This window comes from Rhinolophus sinicus, chromosome 15, assembly GCF_057876585.1.
Source record: "Rhinolophus sinicus isolate RSI-liver-muscle chromosome 15, RSI-T2T, whole genome shotgun sequence".
Lineage (NCBI taxonomy): Eukaryota > Metazoa > Chordata > Mammalia > Chiroptera > Rhinolophidae > Rhinolophus > Rhinolophus sinicus.
Window position 1 is genome coordinate 53,844,682 of NC_142515.1, and position 20,214 is coordinate 53,864,895.

At 44.0% G+C, this 20,214-nt stretch overlaps 1 protein-coding gene across 39 annotated transcripts in view; it reads right to left on the reverse strand.

Moving 5' to 3' along the window:
* Positions 1–20,214, reverse strand: part of KCNMA1 (potassium calcium-activated channel subfamily M alpha 1) — a 713,000-nt gene that overhangs the window by 356,393 nt on the left and 336,393 nt on the right. For all 39 annotated transcript variants that reach the window (XM_074339646.2, XM_074339645.2, XM_074339641.2 and 36 more), the window contains exon 3: positions 4,604–4,665. In XM_074339646.2, coding sequence (XP_074195747.1) covers positions 4,604–4,665 — 62 coding nt within the window. The remainder of the gene's footprint in view (positions 1–4,603; positions 4,666–20,214) is intronic.

Genomic DNA, 20,214 nt, shown 5'->3' on the forward strand with positions numbered 1-20,214 from the left:
CCTGTGTGAAGACCAGGGCAAGTGAAATATTTGGGTGACTGGCCAGTTCTGCGAAAGCTCTGGGCATCCCTATGACATCAACCACGCCAGTTTTATTTTCAGAGACTATGAAAACAGTCTGGTCAATTTCTATTGCAATTTTAAAACAGTTTTCCTTGACCATAATTAACCGTAGCCATTTCACCATGTGGAAAATATTCAACATTATCACACTGCAGATGTTTCAAATGCGGGAACGAACACAACATGAATGACTCACTGAACACAGACATAAAATTTTAAAGATGGGGGGAGACCATTTTCACACGGTAACCCCGCTTTGAGCCTGGAATCCAACCCTTAAATTAGATGCTCTCCAAAAGTTGTGCTGCTATTCTGTCCCCCTTCCTACTGTCCATATCCCCAAACAGCTCTGCTGATACCTGAAGCCAAGAGCCAAGACTGGCGAAAGCAGCAGGCACCCCCACTGTGCACCAGCCATTCTGGAGCAGATAAAGTAATTAAGGAAAATTTTAACAATGTATAACCTTTCAGCTTTCCTCTGTTAACAGCAGGTAGCTTGCCTTTCAGAGACATGAGTCTGCATTGAAGTCACCAGTAAGCAGAACTTGACCTTCACTTTCAGTATATGCAGCATTCAATATTCATAACCCATGGAACTATAGCATAAAAAGCAGCAGAGTTTAAATGTGAATCAAAGGAATAAATATCTTCACACAGGTGAGTCATCCTTTCCCAGAATGCCCCTGGAAAAAATGCAATTACAAAGGGCCCTGAGCCTCTCTCTCTTCCACCTTTCTCCTGGAATTCCAGAAGCAGCAGGAACTGCCACGTTACGCAATCCACGAAGCCTGCCCTAATACTGACATCACTTGGACACTCCCCCCATCCCTCTTATCCATTGGGGAAGACTTATTGCTCCTCTGTCAAAAGGAGGAAACAGACAGGGATAGAACCAGCCATGGTGACATTATCACCTATACAACATCTGGGGGCACTTCTGACTTGGTTGTACAATTTTTTTTTTTTAACTCTTTGCTTTACAGAGTATGTGCGTCTGAGGGAAAAAAGGCCAGCGGATGTGCCTTAAATTGGGTACAACACCTTTAAAAAGACTGAAAGAGAAATGGAGTTCTTTTGGACAATATCTGCCTCATGTGGCTAGTCAAAGGGAATTCAGGGGGGAAATGGAATTACTGTGTGTGGCAGGGTTTAATGCCTCTGTGTCTGTTAAGGAACTGACATTGATGTCTGTCTAAAGACTTGCTGAAACATCTCTCCCTGCTTGGGGGTTTGGAGAGTCTACCACTGGGATGATGAAGCAGAATGTGAACCGTTGAATATAATTCTCCCTGGCTTTCAATTCTAGGAGCTCTGAGGACAATCCATCTTCGCTAGATAGCAATCACTTGGGATGTTTCTGTGGTGATCACTCTAGGAAAATCAAGACCCAAACAAGGGCTTCTCAAAGCCTTGAATGAAAAAGAACTGCTCAGAGATCATCGTGGCCTAACAATGGAGAAGAAAAGATGCCTGGAAGACGATGCATTTGAAATAACGCACCCACTGCCTCTTGACAGTAAAACAGGCAGTGAAAGGTTAAGCAGATCACACACCCATCAGCTAGGACATTTATCCGAAGTGCTTTCCTCACCTGCTGCTACACAGAAGTAGAATAACTGTCTCCACGACCTGACAACTTGCACAACCGGAACTGGCCGGTCTCGACCCTGAACCAGCCGAGCCTCACATTTTGAACCTGTGCTGCTGAGGTATATCCGACCCGTGGGGGAGGCCAGCTCTGGTTCAAATTTACCGAGACAAGCCATTTCACGGGCCACGTCTGCCCAACTAGACTCCCACAAGGGAAAGCCTGTAGATTGTCTGAGTTCTTTATTTACTTGAAGGATATAAATACTAACTAAAATTCATCTGAAGAATACTGGGTACTTTTTTCCAGGGTGATGATTTTATATGCCTTCCAAGAGAAGCTTAAAGCCTTTTTTCCAAGATGCCTATTTCTTTCCAAATGGCCAGCAAAATCACCAGTGTGTTAAACCGATGACAGTTTTGAAGGAAAAAGGTGGATTTTAAGAATTTACATCCTGTTTTCTATTTGCATTTATAGAACTTCACTTTATCTTATTTGCTTTGCTTGATTATAGTTTGTCTAGTAGGTTTTTTTTGGTTGTTGTTTGCTTTTTTTTAATCCCTGGGACTCTATGGACTTACCATAAAGGTTACTTTAATTCTTCCCCTTATTTAAACTGGGCATGCTTGGTGGCTGTCCCCAGAAGGATGGCAGACTCCTTGGCAGACTATGCTCATCAGGTCACCCCCACTTTATGGTTTCAGAACCAAAAGAAGTAACGCAAATGAAAAGCAGAAAGGGCTGCATACTCAAACAAACATAAGGTCTTTTTAGGTACAAGTCTCTCTATTCCAAACCATACAGCTTAGTAACAGAGAAGAAAGACTAAGTTTAGGAGATTGGGACAGTCTCTGGGAGGGCGGGGCGGGGGCGGTGAGGACAGCCGTGGATCTAAGATTTTTGGCATTATGGCCGGGGAAAGCTGAGAACAGGATGGAAGGGCCATTCTTGGAATAGATGCTTTGCAAGTCCGTAACAGAACCAGAACCAGGAAGGACCCCCAATGCCGGCTTCCTCAAGGCTTAACAGAATCATAACTACATCCAAAGGGCACTGAGGTAGCACAGGGCATCCCAGGAAGAGGTTCTTGCCTTGGGGAGTTCCGCCTCTTTCCATTCTCTCACATGGAGCTAAGGACAGCAGGATCTAAGAGCAAAAGTCGGCCTCGCAGTAGACGCTGTAAAAAAAGGACACAATTCAAATCCACCTAATAAGACCATTTTATTTAACTGAGATACAGAGGAGCAAGAAGGGAAGGGAAAGAAAGCACCTGGGCATCCGTCCTTCTAACCGACCCACATTCACCGCCACGTGGGGCTTGTTCTGTCTGTGGTACACAGACTACATGCTGGCACCCACTTCCTGAGCTCTGGCATGGAAGTTAGCAGGGTACACACCCCAGGAGGTGTGAGAACACTCCTAGGGAGAGAACAGAAAAATAAAACTGGGGGCTGGAGAAGATCCTTGGTTCAATTCAAATATGATCCAGAGTTATTGAGAGTAGACATTTAAAAGGGGCTTACCTTCAATGACACACCACTTGGAGGTTTCCAGATGTAAAAAGCTCTTCTTCTCTTTCCTGGCCAGGAAGAGCTGATGGAGGAGTGTACAGAATCCCGTCGCCCGGAAGACTTTTAAAGGACCCTCCATCTGAGATGGGTGAGGGCAGCCCAGCCTTGTGCCTGGGGATGGGCTAAAGGAACTGATATTCATCTCAGATGTGGCTGATTCCCAGGTGATTGAAAAAGGTCTTTTCTTTATTTTCCCTGAGATGACATTTTGACCTTGACACCCAAATGCACAGCCTCCTTTGGCTGGTGACCCGAAGCATCTGAGAAATTCAGAGTTTAGCATGCATGAAATTGTCACCATCCTGAACCACAGAAAAAGAACACTAAACTCAGAATTCAGATACAACAGAGTCTGTGCCAATAGGGACACCAAATCGGTTTCCAGGGATCAAACTAGTATCCAGCTCTACCAAGGCTCAAGTTCAAGGAGTTAAAAACACTCTCCCAGTGAACAATGTCGGCAAAGAGTTCAAGGCCCTCAATCCAGTTGTCAAGTTCATATCACCACAGACAGGCCAGTCGGACCAGCTCAGCTCCAGATGCTGTCAATTTCAAGACTGCAATAGAACGCTTAGAACAAAGGACGCACCCAGGGGTGACACCTGCAGGACCACAGCAGAACTGGCCTCCACCTAGCAGCTCTGCTCAGTGACCTCGTCTGCCTCCTATACAGCCTTTACCATCTGTCGCACAGACCCCACCCCAGGCTTACCCTGAAGCACCAGTTCACTCAGCTGGTACCCCAGGATCTGCATGAGTGTCTACTCGAGAAATTCTCAGATGGCCATGGTCCTCCACCTGTGGGAATCATCATGAACTCATCCGTCCCATCTCCTTACCTTCAAAAGTCAAGAAATACCAGCAAGCGATGCTTCAGCTGAATATTTGGTTGGCAGGTACAAAGGATAGCATCATTTTTTCTAACTGACCTCCAATAAGATTAAAGCATTAGAAACCCTAAGAACCAAAGGACTGTACCACCATGGCAAGAATGGCTCATAGCCTCACCAGTTGAACTGTAACCCTCCCAGAGGTTGCAATTTTACACCAAAACTCTCTTAATCTCTTGACATCTTCAGTGGAAATACTTCATCAGGAAATAGCTATTTTAAAATAAGCAGTGCCCGGCAACAAGGCTTGACCTCAGATATCCCTCCTCCCTCTAACCAGCAGACCCTAGGCAGCCACCCTTGTGAGCGGATGCTTTCCCATTCAGAACAGCCGCCCAGACAACCCTGCCTTCCTCTAAAAGTCGTCCACATTAGGAAGCTCTTGCAAAGGTTGGTGTGAAAGTAAATCAATTGATCAATGTACAGACTCGTGATTGTGTTTAAAAACAAAACAAAACAAAGAGGGCAAGACAATGGATTTGCATACTTACTTCGACGAATCTATGAAGTATATTACAAGTGCACCAATGCTGAGAGCAAAAACTAAGACCACCTGGAAAAGAAGAGAAAAACGCCATCACTTAAAAGCGGACCAGTGGGGGGCTTACTTTTTCATTTTATGACCCATGTGGCCCCAGCTCAGAAACATGGTGCCCGCTGCCTTCTGATGCCTGCCTGGGAATCCCATCCCCTCGCTCCCCAACACTGGCTCCTTGCCTGGCCGTGGGCTGCAACCTCGCTGCCGGCCACCAGGGGTCAGGACAGACCCTGGCAGCCTGAGGCACAGGCTTTTGATCTGGCCCCGCTGTCTCAGGGGCCAGCTGCTCTACAACTGAAGTCAACACACTTCAGTGGGGAACGAGCAGGTAAAAATTGGTTCTACTATATGTAACTTAGGCCCCCAAGAGAACGCAGATACAGGAATATCATTTTATAACAGCGTTACTGACGGGAAATTTACATACCATAAAATTCACCATTTGAAACGTACAATTCCATTAATGACTTTGAATAAATTTACCAAATTGTGCAACCATCCCAGTAATCTAGTTTCAGAACATTTGAACATTTTGATTCTCCCAGAAAGATCACTCATGCCCATTAACAGTTATTTCCCATCCCTTCCCCAACCCTAGACAACCACTCATTGACTTTGTTTCTGTACAAGAACTATCAATTGAAAAACATGAGTTTGCTGCATGTACAAATATCTGTGTGTGGGAGAGGGGGATGATTATAATACTTCTCAAGGATTTTGGAAACCGTTGAGGTGCAGACAGCCAAGTCAGGCATGCCAGCTAGATGACAATCCTTGTTCTTCTTTACACTCTTTACTCAAAATTAATCACCACTGATATAAAAGACAGTTTGGCATCTCCTTCAGAGGATACCTGTCACACTGAAGTCCATCAAAGGAATATGTAGCAGATTGGGCTGATTCTGGGCTCATTCAACACTCTCATTTGTCAAAAATTTAAAAAGATGCTACCTTAAGAGCCAATAATTAAGCTTGAGAACAAAAGGTAAACACCACCACCCCATACAATGCCAGGTCTCAACACATACTTTTTCAACATGCTCATATCTTAAAGGGACTGCAGGTTAAAGGGGGTTAGAAGTGTCAGTCTCCTCCGAGAATCTATTAACATCCCTCTGGCATTGGTTAGTGGATAGAAATGAATCCCAATATCTGCAGACTAGGCAAACCCAAGCTGTGTGTGTGTGTGTGTGTGTGTGTGTGTGTGTGTGTGAGAGAGAGAGAGAGAGAGAGTCACATACACATATCTGTACTGTGTGCGTGTGCCAAAGTGCCTGATAGAAAATGAAATCTGGATATTCATTTAAAACACTGCAAAACTCCATGGAGCTACTAAGGAGGGACGATGAGCTACACATGTGAAAACAGACAGTTAAAACAACTGGACACTGTAAGAGGAATATGCAGTTTCATAGCGCCAGATAAATTCTCCTTAGGAAAGCAAATGTTAATACACCACTGGGGCCTATTTTATTCTTCCATTTTGTTTTAAAGACTAAAACATGCCCCAGTTGGATCCAAGGAGACTCCTGCAGTCTGTAATTACCATCCACCCAGCGCTAATTCCCCTGGCAGCTCACCTCAGTCTTTCCCCTCACACAGGCTCATTCATCCCTTGCAAAGTTATACACAAAGACGAACAAATAAAAACATAAACAGGCCTCTGTTTTTCCATCATCTGAATGAGACAGCAAAACAAATAGCTTAAGATTAATTCTGACCTGTGCTATTTCTGAGACATAAGCAGTTAGATCCTGGCCTGACCTCATTCCCAAAATGCTGCACAGAGAAGGGGTGTGGCCATAACTGAGGGGAAGGACCTTGTCTTCATTCATAAACAGCTGATCCAAGACTAAGGTCTGTCAATTTGGCTTTGTGTGCCTGTGTGTTTGTGCGCGCGTGTGTGTGAATGCTGAGCTTCTGTCAGGCTTATTCCATTAAAAACTGGAGAGGAGAGGAAGGAAAATGTGGGAGGGGAGAGGCTGGGAGAAAAGAGGAAGGGAGAGGAAAGAGCAGGGGAGGGGAAAGGAGAGGAGGAGGAAAAGGAAAAGGGAAAGAAATGAAGGAAGTCCTTTCAAATGGCATCTACATCCTTCTGAAAGGAGCTCCAAATCTGACCTCTTCTGCAATGGCGATGACTTCCCGGCCTTGGAGTGGTCAAAATATTACAGCTGATACTAATTTGTCCCAGCTGTCTCCAACTGGCCTGTGATGGGAAGTAACGTGCAGCTCATTTAAGCAAATCAGCCAGTGACAGAGGGAAGGAATCCTGCTCTCCTCTCAAATATCAGCATCTCTCTGCTTACGATGAGGGAAGAAATCCAGGAGGAAGATGACTTCCCAAGTTCCCGGGAACTGAAGATTGTGCGGAGGGGACCTACGCTTGGGTTCAGCTGGAAGGCTTTCTCTCAAGTGCCAAACTGTCCCCCCACCCATCTGCCTCCAGGCCTGAAATGACTGATGGGGAGAGGATCTGTTTCTCAGTATTGAAACAACTGTGTGTGTGATGTTTAAACTTGGTAAATGCCTCCGTATCATGTCAGGCTTGATTAAATTGTCAACCTGGATCTGGATCCAGGTGCTGAAGAAAATAAATCTACGCTTTGGATTTCTCGGTGAAAACAGAAACCCAACAGAGACTCATCTTCTACAGGCCTTAGGAAAGGACGTGTCCTCTCTCTCTGTCATCTCTCATCTCTGTCTCTTTGACAAGTCCCCCATTGTCTGAGACCCCTACTCGAAATAAGAAACCATTTAGTTTGACTACACAAAATGATTACATTTTAGCCTAAATGGTAATGCTTATGTTATAGAGAGCCCCCAAATAATCATCTAAGTATTTATTTCACTTCTGCTATGCATTATAAGGCCCTAGGAAAAACCAAAGAAACAAATCCACCGGGAGTCATACAATGTAGTCCTCTGGAGAGTAACCCTTATGTAAATGAATCCTCTGCTCAATCGCGCGATCAGTGCTCAACTGTACAGCACTGGTATGGGCAACACATAGCCATTGCCTGGGTGGAACACGCCTAAGTGAAAAATGAGTTAGGAAGGGGAGCAACCACAGGGGCTCTAGTCAATATCACCGTCGTTCTCAAAATGTCCCTTCTTCCTACATGTGTCTCTTCTCAAAGCCCGTCAGTAAGGGGGGAGGCCACTGGGGGTCCATCCATGTGCTTCTACAGGCCCAGGGGTAAGGAGCACGGAAGCCCCAAGGACCTGGTAAGATGAGGCCAAGAAAAGCGTTAATACCTGAGATGGGAAATGCTGCAATGCAGGGTCTCAGCTCCCGCTCCCCACACAACAACACAGGATATGGTGAGGCCAAAAAGGAACACCCACAGAGCCATAGATAGGGGATTCATACCACTATAGTCTCGATGGCGGCTGGTCAAGACACAAAAGCAAACATCTGCCAGTACTCTAACAGGGGCACTCTCGCTGGCAGCCAGACAAGACACAAGAAGTAGGATCCACACGATCCGCAATCCGCCATCCACGCTTGCTAACCCCACTTGTTAGCTGCAATCTGCCGTCCGCTTCTCTACCACCCAACCAACGCCCCACCGTAGCCACAGCAGTTATATTAGTGGCCAATGGCTCACTGGTTACAGCTGATGGCCACCTAGTCACAGCTGATGGCCATCTACTACCCGAGCCAGCACCTTTCCACGTGAGGCCGAGAGCCTAGAAACTGCTCTCTGGGACTCCGTCCTCACAGATGTGAAGCAAACGAATCAGGCAAGTTGGCTCTTCAGAGACGTTGCCTGTTCTAGAAGCTGGTTTTGTGTTGCCGGGTTTGGGCCTAAATGCTTTCAATCAACACGTGAGGCTACATGGGTCTTTGGACACAGACTGAAAGGAGCCACCCACATAGGGGGTTCCCACCAGCTCTGATCACCTTAGGAGCTTTTCTTAAAAAAAAACAGAGATGCCCTCATCCCACTCTGGGACCAACCAGAGAATCTCGAGCTTGGGGAGAGGGGGAAGCTGGGTGACTATTTTTAACAAACTCCTCCAGTGAATCTGATGTGAGCCAAGAATGGGCATCTCTGAATTAAAGACATTAGAGGAAACCACTTAGCTCAAGTCAAAGATTAATTTACAAATGTCTCCTTAACAATTAGCCCATTAGGACATATGCAGGAGGCCTGCAGGCTTGAGAATCGTGTGAGAAGTACTCTAAAAAGTACAGAGAAGAAGATGAATTAATTCTCTCCCAAGCAGGTTTTACACATTCTGCTCAGCTCCCAGCAGAACAAATGACTAATTAATAATTCTGCATGTTTGATCAGGGCCTAGCGAGCTCCTGGTAGCAAAAACCCCTCCGAAAAGGGACAATTTTCCATACATGGTCCCGAAGGCATATGACTATTTTTATGGAGGTATAATTTGTATACAATAACATTTACTATATTTAAAAAAGTAGACACGAAATAATAGATGCAAAATAATCCGGGGACATTTTGTTCATGAGAGATAACATCATTCCAACATCCAAATGATAATGTTTGGTCTGGTGAACTTAACTCCAACAAACATTTATTGAACTCCTAGGCACAAGGTCCAGAGGGAGAGACAGAGAAATAGAAAACTAAAATAGCTAGTAACTCAGGCCTGATCTTTGCCTTCAATGAGCATGGAATCCAGAAGTTTCAATTATTTAGGCGTCCCCGGTGAATTCGGTCCGTGTTACACATATAAACAGACACTTCTGAAATGTCCAAGGAAGGATGGGAGAAGAAAGTAACAGCACCGTCACTGCAAACTCCCAGAGTGGAAGAGGAAGTGAGAACAGAAACCAAGGAAGAGGTAAGAAGAGCTCCTGATATGCCAGGTCCACCTGGGTATTCCAGGGAAGGGCAGACCCCAGGCACATCATGACAGACAAGTGGCACAGACAGCACAGGACCCCCGTCAGGACACCTGCCTGGGTTTGACTCTCAGCTCTGCCCCAAGAAGCAGTAGGCTCATGAGCACATCAGTTAACGTCTCTGGGGCCCAGTTGCCCAGTCCTTGAAATGCAGGTATTGGAACAGGTGGTTATCAGGTGGGGACCTTGATGGATTACTGCATACAGTGAAATAACTAAAAACTTTGGGCTTAAAAAGGCAGCCCTCTTTTATGCCAACTGTATGCAATGTGCATAATTATAATTCAATATGATGACAATAAAGTGAGTCACTAATGTGGGTGAGAGGCTTGTTTCTTTCCTAAAATTACGAGTGGGAACTCCATAAACACTTGGGTCCATCGTGTATGTTTCCAGTGGGCAATCAGTTGCTCATGCAGCATGTCATCCAACTAAACCAAAACCAAACCAGAGGGGCCACTGACCAGCGCTGTCCTGGGTCTGTGCCTCAGCTCTGCCATGGCTGCCGGGAACCGAGTGGGGGGCATGACCCAGCCGCCTGGTCTCCTGCCTCTGTGATGCTCGGAAAAGCCCACATTTCTGTAGCTTTTACCACAAGAAGGTCATACTCTGAGTCTCTAAGTGGTTTCTTAAAGGAAAAAGAGAAGGATGTTTTCTTTTTTTCACAATCTGGCAGGTATAGTAATATGTTTTTCTCATTCCTCAACCATTAATGCTTCTCAATGGAAAATGATATAATCTTGCCACCAAAAAACCCATATTTTTTGGTTATCATAAATAACAAGAGATTTGTAAGTATAAAAACAATATTTTGACAATGGCATTTAAACATCCAAAGGCCCCTTAAGTTTCCAGTCTACCATTCTGGCACATTACATGTCACTGAGGCAGGTGCGTACACAAAAATGCTGCAAGTGGATTCACTGGACACCGAGACTCCGAACAATGGTAAAAGTATAGATTTAGTCATGAAATAAAGCAAAAAGAAAGAAGTGATTTCAATAGTTGGTATTTAGAATTATAGCATTAAAATAAAATCTATGAGACTTCTAGATAAGAGTAAAACCATTCAAACGTAAGGAAGCCTTGGTAAAAATGCCTATGAATCTGTGGGCATTTAAATCTGGTTCTCCCAAAAATTCAATACTTTAAAGCCATACTCAGTGTAAAATTCATTGGATTTTTAAGATATATGATATAAATTAGAGAGGGACCCCCTTCAACTGCTTCAAATGACTTTCCATGGCTTTTGGTATGGAGAAAAATGTTCCTGATACAGCTTACAAGGTGCCGAAAACTCAGGCTCTTTTCTTTCTCTCTGGCTTTATCTTATTCTCTTATTCTCTCTCTCTCTCTCTCTCTCTCTCTCTCTCTCTCTCTCTCTCTCTCTCTCCCTCCCTCCCTCCCTCCCTCCCTCCCTCCCTCCCTCCCTCCCTAGACTCCAGTCAAGGGAAATTTCAGTTCTTCTTATTCAACATGTGCCCTGCCCCCACACTACCACAGGGCCTTTGCACAAGCACATCCCTCCTCCTAGAAGACTTGGTTCCCCTCAGAGAGACTATTCATCCTTCAGATCTTAGTTCTACTGTCACTTCCTTCCCCACCCACCTAACTCAGGGAGGTCCTCCATGAGCAGTGTCTGTAGTTTGTAGCACTTAGCACAGCAGCAATTTTACATTTCTTTGTACAATCATTTGATGAATTCCTCTCTCCTCTCCTGGACTGTAAGTTCTATGAAGACAGGGTGCATGTCCTTTTTTACTTATTGCTAAATTCCCAGAAGCTAGTGAAAATGGCTCAGGAAATATTCGTGAAACGAGTATTTGAAGAAAAGACTGGAAAATGAGTTTGGAGACTGGGCACAGTGAAAGCAAAAGAGAGCTGGAAGACTACAGACCCTCAGTGAGTGAGATGCTGGTGTGGAAAACCTCAGGCAGCAGAGAGGAGTAGCTCCCTGTGTTGGCAGGATGCAAGGGATACTTGACTGACATGCACCGAAGTTGTGGAGGTCAAGGGCCTGAGAAGGACACACTGGTCAGAAGATGAAGGTGGACAGATTAGAAGGTGATGGCTAGAGCGGAACTTGAGAACAGAAAGAGTCAAGGATGGAAGCCATCTGAATAGTGGAGGGGCGTGGAGGTAGGCAGATGACAGCATCAGGGAGAGTAGACAGAGTGAGGATTTAAGAAGATGGCAGGAGCCTCAAGAAAAAAAGTGTTGCACAAGGATGGAAGGAGCAATGGAGGGCCCAAGTGTCCAGTGGTCCCTGGGCTGTGAAGAAACAAGCAATCTCCACAGAGAGAAGGGAGGGAAACTACCTGTGGAGAAAAACCAGGTTCAGTGAAGGTGGTAGATGTCAGGTGTGTTAGGTGAAGAAGCTGAGCATTTAGACTGGGATCAGGGCCAGGAATCTGTGGGAATAAAGGGGAGCACGTGTCCTGAGGAGGTGAGACACAAAATAATGTAAATGCATAAATAATACATGAATGTGTACGTATGAATGTATGCGCACACACAGACACGCTGCAAGGGACACAGAGATAAACTAACCACTGATCAATCACAAATTTGGGTCTCTGTCAATATTGATTCACCAACTCCATTCCCAGCACTGTATCTGTCCATTTTCAAATCAGGTAATTTCAAAATTACTACAGATAAAAAGGAAGCACTGGACAACAATAGGGCTCCTTCTGAGTGTAAGCTACAAAAGCCAAGCTTATTATAAATCATACATTTGCTGGCATATAGCCCAAATTCAGTGTAATCGTGGGCTTTTTGGAGAGGGCAGAGGCAACTGTGACTAATGCAAATAAATATAGAGGGTCCGGTGTCTTGTTTTTTCTGTTTCCCCATAGAAGATTCGGGGGCATAAATGATAAGCCAATTGTCCAATCTTTTCCCCTCTGAAGGCTCAGATTGACACAAGTCTGGGGCACGAGCTATGTGAACTTCTGCAGGACAGTGTTCCCTAATTGTCACAGGAGTGCCATTTATCTTAGCTGGATTTTATTGAATATGTTTATCTCATTTTGCACAACCTGAAAATACAGAAGAGCTCAATGTGTTCCTCTAAGGCTGTAACTTATTGTAACTGAAATAAGAAACTGAAGAAATGGGGAGCAATTGAAACGTTAAGTCAGAAACTTTTCCCTAAAACCTGTGTGGCTCCTGAGAGTTGAGGTTTAATGACACTGAAATGTTAATGTCATTGCATCAGAAAACTGAAAAGGTTGATTTTTGTATATTTTTATCAATGGCATTAAAACTGACACATTGGCAAGAAAGATAAACTCTTCCATTTGAGGTCTAAAGCTTGAAAGACCTTTCCTGTCCAATTACTGAAAAATTGAGAGAAAAAAGTTCCATCTGCTGGTGGAGCTCCCAAGTTTGCAGCTAATGAACTTTTGGAAAAATTGTCTGGCTTAAGAGCATGTGAGTTTGGCCAATTGGGTTTTTAATTTAATTAGGTTTGTAAGACAAGAAAACCTCTAGAGCACTGTCAGGTTGCCAGTTGCCACTTATTGTCACCGAGAACTAAATTTATGGCCATCTTCGTCCTGCTTCTCAAATCTTGCCAGTTCTTATATTAAAGGCACAAATGGAATTGAAAGCAGGGACTCAAACAGATACTTGTACACCCGAGTTCCTAACAGCTTTATTAACAACAGCCAAAAAGTGGAAGGAACCCAAGTGTTCACCGACAGATGAATGGATGAACAAAATGTGGGCTATACATCCGATGGAAGATTATTCAGCCTTGAAAAGGAAGGACGTTCTGACACATGCTACATCATGGATGAACCACGAGGATATTGCACTACATGAAATAAGCCAGACACAAACGGACAAATACATGATTCCACTTACATGTGATACCCAGATGAGTCAAATTCAGAGACAGAAAGCTGAGTGATGGTTGCCAGGGGGTCTGGGGAGTTATTGTTTAATGTGTATAGAGTTTCTGTTTAGGTTGATGAAAAAGGTCTGGAGATGGACAGTGGTGATGGTTGTACAACATTGTGAATGTCCTAAAGTCACTGAATTGTACACTTACAAATGGCTAAAATGGTAAATCTATGTGTATTTTATCACAATAAAAAAAGGAAAAAAAGCTCTGAGAACCTGCAAGTAGAATCCAGCAGAATATTTACATTTCAAAACTAAAACATAATCACTTTCTCAGAGGAATCTTCCCTGTCCTTTCAACAGCAGTGGGTGTCTCCAAGAAACCTGTGTTACGTACAAGTGACTCCTGCCGTTCTGGGATGTTCGATCTTATCCCTTAGTAAGCTAGAATGTCTTAGTTTCCAGAATCTATCTCCATTTAGCCACAGAGACTTACATGGGCCCCCACCTTCCCCGCCCACTCCCATCTTTGTCTATGACCGATGCACAAGGTTGGCTATGAATTTCTTAGGGATCAGGGGTTCTGACTAGAGCCAGAACCTACTGTGTCTTTTGGCACCTGTAGCTGAAGTCCCAGACATGACTGGGAATTTTAGAAGAGTATGCCCTTCACCACAATTAAAAAAAAAAAAAAGAAACAAGAAGAAAAAGGAGGAGGAGGGGAAGGGGAAAGGGGAGCGGAGGTGGGGGAGGAAAGGAAGGGAAGGGAAGGGAAGAAGAGAGGCTTGCCCTTGGCTTACAGCTATTTTAAAAGCACAGAACAATTTCCTCTAGAAGATACTGGAGTAGACACTCCATTCCAAACCTCAAGGCCAAGCTGTAGTAAGGACTTGGTCGTAGCCCCTCAGACGGTTGGTGGGACCATAAAGTCACCCCTAGAAACGACCTAAAATTTCCCTCTTCCACAGCAATGATTTTGCCAACAAAGTTGTCGCTTCGAGAAACGATTGGCAATGCATGGTAGAAAGCTGCGCCACCAAAGCCCCTCAGCATCAAGAGGGCTGGCCAAAGACACCGCACAAGTCTTCCACTAACAACACAGTACGAGCAGCTTCAGCACCTGTCATCTGCCCCACGCTGGCCTTCGCTGTGGAGTGCATGTTCACGCACTTGGTTCCAAAAGAATTACACCCCATTTTCTCCTCTGTAGAACTGACTGCTGACTGTCCCGAAGGGGTTGGCCTTGGCAAACACTATCTGGGCAAGGAATGACATTAGCGAGCCCTGTTTGTGAAGGTTTACAGAGGGTAAATCCAGGTCTCCAGAGAGAAGGCACTAGCTTGCCCACCTCGGATATCTCTGCCCCTTCCCTCACCTCAGGCAATGGGCTTATCTGTGTGTGTGTGTGTGTGTGTGTGTGTGTGTGTGTGTGTGTGTTTGCGCGCGTGTGTGCGTGCGTGCGTGTGTGTGTCTGTGTGTAGTTACTACTGAATTCTTACAGAAAAGATAACCCTCCAGAAGGAAGTAGAATGTTTCAAGAGAGAGCATGCCACATGCTCACAAGTTCCCACTCCCACAGCCTAGAAAATCAGAAGGCAGGGCCAGTGCAGCACACACTTCCACACATGCAGTCATGCTGCCCCAAGCCAGGGCTGAATGCCCCACCAAACGCTCAATTGCTGATCATTTAGAAAGGACCACAGCCCCAGCTGTTGCCCCATGCCTGCAACATCTCACAGATCTCCCCGTGGTCCAGGGAGAATCAGATGCTAAGGATACCACACAGGGTAACCGGAGCCCTGGCTCACTAGAGCCCAACAGTCAGAAAACCACAAACTCCACCCTCATAGGGCACATGGTGGGGTGGGGGTGAGGTGAGCAGAGTCAGGTAACACAAGCTTTCCTGCGTCTCTCAGCCTCACACTTGCTTTGGAAACAAAAGCCTTTCCCACAGAACACAAACACATAGATCAATGGAACAGAATACAGAGCCCAGAAATAAACCCACCCCTTTATGATCAATCAATCTATGACAAAAAAGGCAAGAAAATACAGTGGTGTAAAGACAGTCTCTTGAATAAATCGTGTAGAGAAAACTGGACAGACACATGCAACAAAATGAAACTGGATCACTTTCTTACACCATATACAAGAATAAACTCAAAATGGATGAAAGACTTAAATGTAAAGCCTGAAACCATAAATGTCGTAGAGAAAAACATTGGCAGTAAACTCTTTGACGTCGCTCTTAGCAATACTTTGTCGGCTATGTCTCCTCAGGCAAGGGTAACAAAAGAAAATATAAACAAATGGGACTACATCAAACTAAAAAGTTTTTGTACAGTGAAAGAATCCATCAACAAAATGAAAAGACAACCCACTGAATGGAAGGAGATATTCTCAAATAAAACATCTGATAAGGGGTTAATTTCCAAAATATATAAGGAACTAATATAACTCAGTGCCAAAAAAAAATCAGATTTAAAATTGGGCAGAGAACCTGAATGGACATTTCACCAAAGAAAACACACAGATGGCCAACAGACATATAAAACGATGGTCAACATCACTAATCATCAGGGAAATGCAAACTAAAACCACAATGAGATATCACCTCACACCTCTCAGTATGGCCATCGTCAATAAATCAACAAAAAAAACAACTGCTGGCGAGGATGTGGAGAAAAGGGAACCCTCATGCACTGTTGGTGGGATTGCAGATTGGTGCAGCCGCTATGGAAAACAGTATGGAGGTTCCTCAAAAAAATAAAAACACAAGTACCATATGACCCAGCAATTCCACTTGAGTATTTATCCAAAGAAACTCAAAACACTAGTTCAAAAAGACATATACACCGCTGGGTTCACTGCAGCATTATTTACAATAGCCAAGACATGGGAGCAACCTAAGTGTCCATCAATAGACAACTGGATAAAGAAGAGGTGGTACATCTATACAATAGGATATTACTTGGCCATAAAAAAAGAATTAAATCTTACCATTAGCAACAAAATGGATAGACCTAGAGGGTATTATGCTACGTGAAACACGTCAGACAGAGAAAGACAAATACAATATGATTTCACTTACATGTTGAATGTAAACATCAAAATAAATGGACAAACAAAACAAAGAAATTCATAGATACAGAGAACATTTTGATGGTTCTCAGATTCAGGGGTGGGGCAATGAGGAGATGGCTGAAAAAGGGAAAGGAATAAAGTACAAATCGCCAATTATAAAAACAGTCACGAGGATGTAAAGTACAGTATAGGGAATATAGTCAATAATATTGTAATAACTATGCGTGGTGTCAGATGGGTACTGGATTTATCGGGGTGATTACTTCATAGATATATAAATGCCTAATCACTATGTTGTACCCCTGAAACTAATATAATATTATATGTCAACTGTAATTGAAAACAAAATTTTAATTATAAAAAAAAGAAACTGAGTTTCTCTGTTTAAAGGTAAACAAAACTGACAAAACTTTAGCTAGACCAACCTGGGAAAAATAAGAGAAGACTCAAATAAATAAAATTATAAATAAACTGGGAAACATGACAAGTGATAACACAGAAATACATAGGATCATAAGAGACTAGGAACAATTATATACCAACAAATTGGTGTACAACCAATAACCTAGAAGAACTGGATAAATTCCTAGAAAGATACAACCTCCCAAGACTGAATAATGAAGAAATAGAAAATTGGAGCAGACAGAAGACAAGTAAGGAGAATGAATCAAAATAAAAAATCTCCCAACAAAGAAAAACCCAGGACCAGATGGCTTCGTGGTTGAAGTCTACCAAACGTTTAAAGAACAAGTAACACCCATCCTTCTCAATGCTTCTAAAAAATTAAAAAGGAGGGACAATTTCTAAACTCATCTATGAGGATAGCATTGCCCTGATACCAAAGCCAGATTAAGACACTAAGAAAAAAAAAAAAAAAAAACAAGAAAGAAATAAAAATACAGGACAGTATCCCTGATGAATACAGATGCAAAAATCTTCAAAATACTAGCAAACCAAATTCCACAGTGGCTACTGTTTCTAAGGAACACATTAGACTGCACAGGATGGGCTGGAACACATGGCCACACCTGGCTGGCTCCGTTTTGGCAGTGAGGGTGACTCTGGTCTGCTGCCATGTAAGCAGAGTGATTCACTGAACACAATCACTGAACATAAAGTGATCCCCAGGAGACACAGCACTAATGCAGAGAAACACAACCCAAGCATTTCCTGGCAGAAGCTCCCAGCAATCCTCTGCCTGGGAAGGAGAATGACCTAAGGAGACAAGGCCCCTCGGCGACATAACCTCCTTTGCACCAGGCAGTGTCCCCCACCCCGAATGATTTATTGAAATGCTGCCCCAGTTCTGGCATGAGGAATAGGCAGGCACCTCCGTATCATCACGTCAGTGGCTTCTGGAAGACCCTCCTCCTCCCGCAAGTACCTCCCCCATTTAATATGCTGACATTCCACCATTAGACATGACCTGCTTTGAGTGGAACTCTCTTTCTTGGCTCTCTTCCTAAACACAAGATAATCCTTATAAGTTTTAAGTGATTTACTATAGTGATGCTGAAATCGTAGTGTGTCTGTGATCTCCTGAGGCTGTTTGTTTAAAAATGCATTTGCTAATATTCTCATCCCAAAGGTTTCAGATTCCTGAAGGAGTCAAAAATCTACGTTTTCAACAAGCACACCATACCCCCATCCCCTGAAATTCTGACACATTTTGAGAACGGCCCATTTAACGTATCTGTTCCTCTAGGAGAAGAACTTGAGAGTTTTTAAAACCCAAAGCACCAAGTTACACCCCAAAGCAGTGACATCAGCGTCTTTGGGGTGAGAACCAGGCATCAGTATTTTTCTGATGTATTAAAAGTAAAGCTCTCAGGTAATTCCAATGCGCCACCTGGGCTATGACTAATTACATGTATTTGGAAACCATGGTCACCTGAGCAGTGATTGGGAGGACTCTTAAAGTAGAGGGAAGTGGAATATAAAGCAACAATCAAGGGCCTGAGTCAACAGAGAGTACAGAGAGTCAGGGTTCAGTGCTGGCAAAGTGGGGACCACCGACTTCTCCAATGTCTCCACTTGAGTGACCCTGGGAGAGTGGCCCTCAGTTAATTCAGTCAGTGTGGAGCCTCGCCTCTCCACACACACCCACACCCACACCCCTCTTTGAAACAAAGGCTGACAGGGTGGCTGCAGAGCTCTGGGGGATACAGATGGCGTGTGAAGCTAGGGACTGAGTCAGAGCTTGGCAGTGCTTGGGCCATTTGCTGCTGCCTGAAATTTCAGTAGCCTTTGTTGTTTTGGCAGGCTGTTCCGTGGCTCTGCAGGGTCCCTCGAGCAAGCACAGGCATCTCGTCCCCTGCTCTTTGGCATCTCTGGGTCCAGGTGCAGGGTTTAGCCCTCAAGCAGGGGGATGAGCAGACAGCCGCTTCCTGCTGGTGGCAACGCGGACCTCAGTCCTTGCCAAGAGACAGGCAAGGGCAGAAGTTATGAGTAGGCGCTAGTATAGCGATCCCCCAACTCCAACCAAATCCATAGCTTTCTGAGCAAAACGGGGAGCGTGTGTGATGTATGAGTTCCCACAAATCTCTAGCTCATGGCACTCCATCTGCAAAACCAAAGTTACAACAGCACAGGGTCAACAGCTGGTCCCTGGGAACTGGGAACTGGCATGAGGATGGGACGGACCCACGTCCACGGTCATGAGGATGATGGCGCAATGTCCACCAAAACACAACAGGTATTTCCTCTTTGTTCAAGCACTCTTTCCAGTGGATGAGGGTGAACTCTAGGCCAGAGCTGTCCAGTATAATAGAATTCAAGCCGCTCTAGTAGGCACTTTTATTTTTTAAATTAAAGTTCATTGGGGTGACAATTGTTAGTAAAGTTACATAGGTGTCAGGTGTACAATTCTGTAATAAAGCATCCATATCTCACATTGTGTATTCACCACCCAGAGTCAGTTCTCTTTCCATCACCATATATTTCCATCACCATATATTTGATAGTAGGCACAGTTTAAAAAATAAACAAGTGATACTCATGTTTACAAAATTTTATATTTAACCCAATATATCCAAAATAATTTTACATCAACATGGAATTAATATTGAAAAGTATTCTACTACAACGTGACATAACAGTTGTTGCAGTTAGTAAAAAATTAGTCCACGAAATTGAACAATAAAGTTGTGCTTAAGAGAAAATTATGTTACATGGCTTCAGTTTTGAAGTTTATACTGAAATTAATTAAAGTTAAATAAAATTTGAAAACACAGCTCCTTAGTCACACTAGCCACATTTCAAGTGCTCCAAAGACACATGCAAGGGGCTGCTGTGTTAGCGCGGAGAGAATGTTTCTATCCTTACAAAAAAGTTATTTTGGGCGGCACAGCTCTAGACCTCTTAACCAACTGAAAAGGTCCCTATGCTCTTTCTGCCAGTCCAGGAGGAGGACACAGAAGTGTTCTGAGTAACATGGGTGCTCGCTCCTCTCATAGAAAGGAAAGCACAGCAGCTAAAGACTAGAACTGGACACCCAGACACTTACCAGCCACGTGCCCTTGAGCAGATGGCTCTCTGTGCCTTGGGTCCTACATCTGTCAGAGGGAAATAAAAAGAGAATCTACCTCCAAGAGCTATAAAGATTAAATATGTTCATATTCGTGAAGCACTCAAGATATATCTGTCATGTCGTAAGGACTCTATAAGTAACTGTTAAATAAATAAATTTCCAGCGCAATGGCTGCCAATTGGACACTAAGTATGTTGGTATCTTGCATCTCAGAATGATCTTACTG